At 35.8% G+C, this 9465-nt stretch overlaps 1 protein-coding gene across 1 annotated transcript; it reads right to left on the bottom strand.

Annotated features, from left to right (window-relative positions):
• Positions 1–1558: 1558 nt before the first annotated feature.
• Positions 1559–9429, bottom strand: LOC141429041 (uncharacterized). The gene is made up of 6 exons (XM_074089190.1): positions 9160–9429; positions 8798–8947; positions 5991–6143; positions 5304–5597; positions 4776–4945; positions 1559–1998 (listed from the first exon to the last, which is right to left on the bottom strand). The coding sequence occupies exons 1-6, from the start codon at positions 9356–9358 to the stop codon at positions 1852–1854; spliced, it is 1113 nt and encodes a 370-aa protein (XP_073945291.1). The 5' UTR covers positions 9359–9429; the 3' UTR covers positions 1559–1851.
• Positions 9430–9465: the final 36 nt, after the last annotated feature.

The raw sequence follows: 9465 nt of genomic DNA, 5'->3' as shown, positions 1-9465 counted from the left end.
AAAATATAGATATACAGATAGTGTTTAGCGAAGAGAAAATTTAAATCGGTCCAAAATTGGATTTATAGTGATTTCTTGAAAAATCTATATACCTGTCTCTTTTTCAAACGCTTTTCTCTATACAGCAAGTACTTATGGCGGTACTGGCGTGTGACGTCACATGCCAGTATGTCTTTCTCTGTCTAATCTTGAATTTCAAACCTTTATAACTTTGTTATTTGTAAAGGTAGCTTAAAAATTGTTTTTCTATTCGATAACAGGCATTGTGTAGTTTTCATTTATAAAACATATACAAAATAGTCAAATACCGTATTATTCGGATTTACATACCTACCTCATAATATTGTAATGACCTTGTATTGACCAAAAAAGAGAAACCTACCTACGCTTCGCTCCCGCCTTAGCCTTCTAACCTAACCTATCCGAGTCGGGGTGCCCCGGAAGGTCTTGCTCGCTCGCTTCGCTCGCTTGCTTCAACATAAGTGGGAGGTTTTATGTTAGGAATATTATGCTTTAGGTAATTAGATTTTAGAGTAGTCAATATTAGGACAAACTTGGTTTAGGACTTTAAATGAGTATGGGCAAAATATATTAGGACAAACGAGTAGTATACCATTCAACAGTATGCCTAACATTCTCGGCCAAACATTTTTAGAACAAAAAACGTTATGCGATACGACAGGCACCCTTTATAAATTCATGTAGTTTTATATGTATTGTTAACAGTGTGTTGTATATTTTTGTAGCGGTCAGAGGGTCACCGACAGTGCTGGCTGAAAATCAGCGCTGAGGCGTTATAACGCCTCAGCATTATGCTGAGTCAGTGTCCGATTCACAATCACAATGACACATATCTTACTACCTATCTATGCTGTCGCACTTAATAATATTGTCACAATATACGTATATTGTTGTGTCTTGTGTAGTGTTGTGTTCTTTCTTTCATTAGTCGTATTGAGTGTACGTTTTTAAAAAGTAGTATTGTATTTGTACAGAACGTCGTTTTTTTCCTCGCATTCAAAGTGAAAAGTAGAGTATTTATCGCGAGACTAAACGACCATAATTACACTCGAACTATAGCCACCCTCGCTCTGCTCGGGTCCTCGGGTCCTCCGCTCCCTTGTTGAACAATCTGCTATTTCATACTTTTAAATACCAATATCAAAATTTAGAAAACCTAGGGTGTAATGAAAACTTTAAAAAACAACATCACGACGAAAAGAGATCATGACATGTTGACTATTAAAAAAATTAAACAATTGTTTATTAAAAAAATTATCCCCAAACTCTCTCTAAAAAAGTTGACACAAATTTTATCTAATCGGCCTAGTTTTTTTTAACATGTGGCAAATAAAAAATTCATTGCTAACAAAATTACTCATTTTATTACCATGTAAAATTTACTTAGCTGTACAAATCCTTTTAAATTCGTTAGGTATGATACCTACTCTGCCGTGATTTTTTCACATAACCGGAAACAAACATTTAGATAGGAGGAGGGGTGGACAGTAGGGGTGGCAGGGACTCTTAACACTAACAAAAATTTACAACTTTAAAAAATGTTTTTTGATTTTTATTGGATCACCTTCTCGGCGTGATTATTATTTACAGCCACGCCAAATTACAGCATTCTAGTACTTGAAAGTCTTTGAACTAAGCCGCGGACGAACGGACGGACGAACATGGCAAAAGCTACAAAAATCTATAAAAATTCTACTATCTTTACTCCTTCCTTAGTCAAAATATTTTCAAGGGTTCATTATCTATAAAAAACTTTGGTGGCGTAAATCGGCAGTGCTTTAGTGAATACCACTTATACAAACTAATAAAATTAGGTAGGTATAACAAAAATTAAACTAGTACGTCATACTGGAACGCTTGATCGGTTTCCAGCAAAGCGCGAACGTACATTACCAAGGAACCCAGTGCCATTGCCGATGCCAGTGAGTTGCAGGTCCCTCCTTCTGATTCAGCTGCCTTTTTTACTCGGTACTCCTCCTTGAATTAATAAAACGTGAATTTAAGATTATCTTATTACATAAATAACGTGCGTACCATCTCTTTGATCTTCTTTTTTTAAGGTGTAGTGTAAGGTCTTACGCCGCCACGATCTAGTTTTTGTATGAGCAAGATGGGTTCCCTTTATCTTGCATAATATCGATTCTCCGAAATACACTTCGCATAACATGTGTCTTATATTTTTTTTTAGCCTAATGATACTTTTGCATAAGCATAACTTTGCATAATTATCAGTTCGAATAATAGTCATTTCTCAGAATATTAAATAGTAGAACACTCTTATCGCCGAATATACTTCTGCAGAATATTAAATAGCAGAACATTAGTATCGCCGATTTTTATACGGCATAATGGCATAGCAAAATACTAGTTTGGACTATTGAATTTTCACGGAATTTTAAATAGCGCTGACTTTAACATGGCGTAATGAATGACATAGTTAAAGGAACTAACAGCTACCATAAGAATGGGTTAAGGTTAAAGTAAGGCCAGCAAAGTAAGCGTGCTGTAACAGCAGCAGGCAAAGCGTCAGAACAAAATAGCTGCTACATAGTAGGTTGGGTCAGATTAGAACTGCGACCACAACAGCGCGCGAGCTGAGCGAGCGAAGCGAGCGTACCGCGGCAGCGGCCGGCGAAGCGCCAGATTCTTACTGCTGCAAATAAAGGTTAGGTTAATAAACAACTACAATTAAAACAACACTGGGGTGTTCTTAACGCTTCCGCATTATACTGAGTCAGTGTCAGATTCACAACCGTAATGACACATTAATTTTGTTGTGTCTTGTGTTGTGAATAAATGTATTTCGTTTCTTTATTTAGTTCTTTCTAACTATAACCAAATTGCTAATGATATATCAAGTTTAATTAAATTGGAAAATTAAATACAGATCACATAATAATATACAGTAGTATTGTTTTATTTATTAGTTAAGTACATGCAAAATTGTCAGTGTAAAGCAGAATTATTCCTTGAAATAATTACACTAATCTCAAATTAGCACCTATTGCCTTCAAAAATCCAATGCAAGTATAATATTAATTGCAAGGAATGTTTAGTAAAATTTTATTCTGCTTTTTATTATCCTTATGCAAAGTAATTTTATGAGATATGTCTTTCTGCGTAGCAATTATTCGAACATATAAATATTATTCTCATCGATGTTATGTGATGTTAATATTCTGCTTTACAAAATTATGAGAAATGATAGTATGAGAAAAAATATATGCGAAAAGTAATTCGGCGATATGATGATTCTGCTCAAGGTTGTTATGAGAAACGAAATGATGAGATTCGATTTTATGCAACATATTAGTGAACCGAGCAAGATATATTTTGCTAGGCCCTCTGATGGATGAATTTTTATTTGAACGAAATAAGTTTTTGGTAAAAAATTCATTTTAATAAAAGATTTTGCTGACTGTACTTTTTGGTGACTGTACTTGCATTGTCACCTAAACTACATTTGCAATACCAACTTTCAAGTCGATGCCATTAACCGTTGAAGAGTTCCGTCCTGCGGAGACGATCCTGGCCGGACTACCGGAATGTCACAACCAGATTATTTTATTGTCACGCAATTTACATAAGTAAATTGCCGAATATCAAGACAATCCGACTACTAGAAGCGGGTCAAATTTAACTTGCAAGATTTGACCCGCACATTACATAGACAAGATACATTGCAAGTTAAACAAAAGCTTTTTCACTTCTCATGCTCGTAAAGTTCCTATTTATGCTGGATCTAGGCGATATTAAATGACTTTTTATGCTTTAGTGCATAAAGTAAAATCTTCGTCTAAGACCAAGGTAATATAAAATATATGTCAACAGCCACAAACAAAGAAGTTTCTACATATTTTTTGATAAATTTTAATTAAAAAAAAACTTAAAATCCATCAAATCAATCAAAATAAATCAATAAAACTAATAAATTATAATTATATGTACAGTAATGCATGAAAAATAAAAGGTACAAAGTAAGTGAACAATTATTTCCACTGTTGCTATTTGATTTCCTCGCCATCAAAGCGAAAAGCAGTGTAAAACTCGAGCATTAAACACATTTTACCCTCGACGTGTCTATCCACCCTCGCCGTACCTACCAGCTCGAGTGGCTATATAAACGTCTCGAGTAAAATGGCTCGTTTTATGCTCTTGTTGTACAATCTACTATTTCATCACACTTGCTCATCAATATTGTTTTTTCATGCCTGTATACTAAAGGACAATGGCCTCAATTGTTCCCGAGGGAGTTATGGATTTACGTATAGTTTTTCTTCTCGAGGGAGTTATGACTTTAGTTTAAAAAGTAAGTAGGTACGTCATTTTAGACTAAAGAGGTTTCAAGTCAGCCAACGTATTATTTACATCTTAAAAACTTAGCTATAACCTAAATTTACACCATGAAAATTTTCCACGCAACATGAAACTTCGTTATTTTTATATATTAAATTGATATCAAATGGTTTTGCAATAATTTTAGTCTCTATAAGCAAAGTGCTGAGTAGCTTTGTTTACGAAGTGTCAAAGACAGCCATCATCTTTTATAATGCTGTTGAAAATTGATGGTACGGCCCGCTGCATACAATACATATTATATTCAATATTAACTAATGGGTTGGATTACTCATGCAAAATTACAACTTTCTACCATGACCAGGCTATAAGCTAAACTGTGGATGCACATGGCGAAACTATGAGAGTTCCTTGTGAAACTACGGAACCTTAAAACAGGTTACGCGTGGCTTATTTACCGCTCGCTCCTTCGGCGGCGGCGCACTGGCAGGGCCCACGAATCCTGTGAGTCTCATGAACGGCTGTCGATCGTCAGCATAGCACCCTTTCGGTTCCTGCCAAGCCATGATTTTGTTCATCCACCGGGGCTTGATAAATTCACCGTATCCTTGTGATGCACAGTACAAAACTGCAATTAAAAAAACCATATCACATTTTTTTTCATCGATCTTGACTTCTTTGACCTTTAAATAAGGACCAAGTACCACTCTTACATAAATTATCGGGTAAATCCAAAACCATTTAAAAAGCAAACTAAATACCTACGTTATTTTACTTTTAACAAAGTAAATGATTGATTGAATAAAACGAAGGAAACATAGTAATATTACCTTCAGCTTCAAGATATAGGTAGAGTCATTCACAATGAGACGATGACGCATGCCTTATCTACAATCTTATTACAATCACGCAAAATCACGCGTCTTCGTGGATGGCACTAGGTATAGATAGATAACCCTGCGTAACCAAAAGATATCTATACTAACTTTGTTGCATAAATATAGTTTTCGTTCCCGCAGGATGATCCCATGCTTCAAGTGACTTTGTTTCTTTATAAATTTGTATACACAGCTTGTATATATGTGCAGAAAGATCGATTCCTTCCATGCAATCGAAGAGGCGAGCTAATGTAGCCGCGCGGAGTCGGCTGGTTTGTTGAAAGGCCAGGCCAGAACCTTTTATCAACTGCTGGCTACATTCGGGCGTCAGCTCACATGCTCCCTCTGCTTGAGTTGTCTGTGTCTCCATCGCTGATATCAGGAGCTGCATCGTGCATGCATCTATAATAAAAACATATACTATGTAGGTACATAACATACATTACTACAAATATATATATCTATCATCAGAGAACTTGGTCAAAGAACCACATCATTAGCGAGCTGAAACATGACATTGGGCAGCTAACACACCCGCAGAACTGATGGCCGTTGGGGCATACTGGTCTTTGAGTGGAGACCGCGTGTCGACGTACTTAGTTAGTAAGCGCCGTAAGATCGCGAACAGCAATTGGAGCAGGAGAGCTGAATATTGAACTTAGTAACCGTACGGTAGGAGAGGCCTATGTCTAACAATGGACTGATACAGGCTGATCATGATGACATCGATGACTTAGATGCTAATTAAGAAGATAACAATTTTAAACATCGAACTGTAAAACTGTAGAAATATACCTGCAGCCTTCCTTCCAGGCATTTTAGTCCTGGCTTCTTGCACATATTGCTCAAAGTCAAATCGATAAGGTTTCTGGGTGCCCATCGTGCCGAGTGTTATCGGCTCCAAAACGCTTGCCAGCACATCCATATTTTCAAATATCGCCTTTGCCACTATGATAGAAATAATAAAAAGTCTAATAAAAGTCCGTAAATAAATACCATTGCTAAATGTCGTTAATCTTTTTTAACATCCCAGCAGTTGCAAAAATTGGAGACGAGAACTTAATAAAGTATGTCTCTATGGTATAGCCATCCTCACTGCTGTAACAAATCTATGCAGATGAAGTCGCTAGTAAAAGTCAGTCTTAATACAACTCCAGATTATTCATAATTAATTCACGCAACATTTCAGTAAGAAATGACCTTCTCACATTCTGAATATGAGTAGGTATAATTTGCGAAATAGTTTTATGTAGGTATTCTGTAACTTTCAATTTTTGAAGGCTATGCCTGTACCTTACAGCTGAAATTGATAGATACTTTAACAATATTGATTGCTACTTAATCTACATTACATTTTGCAATTACATGCACCGTTGAACAGTAAATCCAGAGGCTGTATCTCAGATCATACAAACAAGGGGCTGTATTGTCTAACGTTTCTGGCGCTCGCGATCGCAATCGAATAGTGACAACTAGCTGATGCTCACAAATTCGTTTGCATCCTGTTTAGGATAGAAGTTTACATATTCCCGGTATATAATATAACCTGTGTTACTTGCTGATAATAGGTACAGTTTTATATAAGTGAAAGAATGTTTGAAATCAATTACTTAAGTAATTTTGAGATTAGTTAAGATTAATTTATAAAAAAACCCCGGCCAAGAGCGTGTCGGACACGCCCGAAATAGGGTTCCGTAGCCATTACGAAAAAATTAAGTAATGTTTTTCTAAGGTTTCGTAATTTGTACGGAATATTCCAAGCTAAGGTATATTTTATACCTTAGGCTGCTATTTACTCTTAAACTACTAATAATTCTCAAGAAAACTTAACCGTTACAGTTTTCTTTGTAAGTGTGATATACTTACTACCATCCTGAATTTTTTCAAAATTTTCCACCCACCGGTTTAGATTTTAGAGGGGGGGGGACGCTCGATTTTATTGAAAATTTGCACTTAATTGAATATTTTGCAAACAAATCACTTAATCGAAAAATCGTTTTAGCAACCCCCTAATGGTTTTAAAAAACCTATCTACCCCTCACTACAAGGTTGGAGGAGAAACAAAAATCACCCCCACTTTACGTCTATGGGAGGTACTCTAAAAAAAATATTTTTATTTTTATTGTACCTTTTTGTCGGCATAGCTTACATAAAAATTCGTGCAAAATCACAGCTTTCTAGCATTGATAGTCCCTGAGCAAAGCCGCGGACGGACAGACAAACAGACAGACAGACATGGCGAAACTATAAGGGTTCCGTTTTTGCCATTTTGGCTACGAAACCCTAAAAAAACATACACAGTCAAATCTTTCGTCTTTGTATTGTTAGTTTAGATTTAGATAATACTTATTTAGGTTTAGATTAGGGACATTAATACCTACGGTTCCTGTTTGTTTAGTTAGTCTTCGATCCGGGTTTTTGTTTTTCGGGAGCTACACATTTTTCATCAGACGTATGCAATCAAGATGTTCAATTTAATCGTGAGAAAGAATCAAACAGAGAAACAAATAGACTAACTAAACCTCACCGCACTACCTATGATGAGGCATCATTAATTCTACAATTACATAAATGAGTTTAACTGAGACTGTAGATAAGATTATATACATATATGCGTAACTATAAACCTTTAACTTTGTACGCGATTGCGTGGCTTTGATTGGCATGGTATAATAAATTGCTAACTGAAAGTTACGTATAATATTGCAAGTACGAATTCAGTTCAACTAATTGGACTTTATTAACTATGGAGCCTTGAAATACCTAATCAACGCTACAAAGTTCTATCTAATTAATCGATGGCCACTTTATTACTAATAAGTTCTAATTAATCTTGTCAAATACCTAAATACTAGTCGAAAAGTTTATATAACCTGTACTTTCATAGTATATACATATTGCAAATAATGTGATACGAGATCTAAAATGTGACCCCTCCATAACATGCATTTCTCACACAAAGTTTAAGCAAAATTTGGAGGTTTAAAGATTAGTGTAGGAAAATAATGTTACGAATGTTATCCAGTTAATATTACATGAATTTTTGAAGCGCCACGAAGGCTCTATCTCAAACCAGGTGACCTAATAGCTGTGCTGAAACTATGTAGGGTTTGTTAAATATAATTAATAATTCTGTATGTAATAATTCTGGTAGTACTGCCAGACAAGACCGTTCCATGGTTCCAGGCACCTTTGTAAAACCTATCCGTTCAGTCGATGTTCCAATCAGTCGGATGGCTATCAGCAATTAAAATGTGCGCACGACCACGTTATGTCGAATGTTAGGTAAACGGACGTGCGTTAGTGCTAATCGCGTTTCACAATGCTGCACTTTGAAAACAAAAAACGAAAAAAACTAGGTCTTTTATTTATTAGCATAACGTTACAAATACTACAGTGGCACTGAATTTGTCGAATTAATTCATTAATTACGTTTTAATTCTAGTAACTAGGTATAAATGTATGTTTATAAAATAATAATTACTTATGACTTACTTAAAATAATATGTAATACTAGTGCTAACTTTGCACAACCAGGTTCTGTAATTATTATATTTATCTAGACTTCCATTGAAGGAAATTGACATGATTCACGAACTTACCATATTCGTAATCCTTGCTGCGGTAGACCAGAGTGGTGACGTCAGTATTATTGCGAATACGATCCATCCGTCTGGTAATATTTTGCAAATTCTCCTTCAGCTTGGGAGGTACCGTCTTGTCCAGTTCATTGATCGTGTATTCCAGCTGACCTGTATTCATTTAGTTTGTAAGAATATGTAATTATTGAAAGTGCCTTTTATTTTAATGCTGTTAATATTTTTACATCATTACAGGTAGTAGTACAGAAAGACACAACGGCTAGACAACGGCAAATCGATACAGTTACAGATACGCACGTTTGCATGGACACAAGATTAACTACTCCTGGCAGTGAAATCCTCAAACTTATTTATGCCCTTACCTCTTGCCATACCCAAAGCAATAAACCATTCTGGATCCTTGGAAGGTTTCTTCTCATAGTATTCCAACATTTTATCTAAAGTGATCGAAATTCTGTACACCTTAGGCACGTTGTATATGAAGTCTTGGGTATCAAAATATGGGTAAATAGCTAAAGCTACTTTTACAGTTACTAAAACGACAATGTATTTGGAAAACATGTTGTGAAATACTGATGGTTGGGCAGCTCAAAGCAATCGGCATCGTTAAAATGTACCTACCTATACAGGCCACTCGGGGACCACTGATTGGGTAGCACTTAATCAGT

The sequence above is a fragment of the Choristoneura fumiferana genome, chromosome 6, assembly GCF_025370935.1.
Source record: "Choristoneura fumiferana chromosome 6, NRCan_CFum_1, whole genome shotgun sequence".
In the NCBI taxonomy this organism is placed as follows: Eukaryota; Metazoa; Arthropoda; class Insecta; order Lepidoptera; family Tortricidae; genus Choristoneura; species Choristoneura fumiferana.
The sequence above is the reverse complement of the archived record's forward strand: the minus strand, read 5'-3'. Positions and strand labels throughout refer to the sequence as shown.

What these genes read in the sequence shown, in the direction of transcription:
- LOC141429041 (XM_074089190.1), bottom strand. Translation starts at nt 9,358, where the DNA reads ATGTTTTCCAAATACATTGTCGTTTTAGTAACTGTAAAAGTAGCTTTA. An exon ending in TGCTTTGGGTATGGCAAGAG is followed by an intron (nt 8,948 to 9,159) that starts GTAAGGGCATAA and finishes AAATGAATACAG; the next exon opens with GTCAGCTGGAATACACGATC. An exon ending in CGCCGCCGAAGGAGCGAGCG is followed by an intron (nt 1,999 to 4,775) that starts GTAAATAAGCCA and finishes TATTAATTCAAG; the next exon opens with GAGGAGTACCGAGTAAAAAA.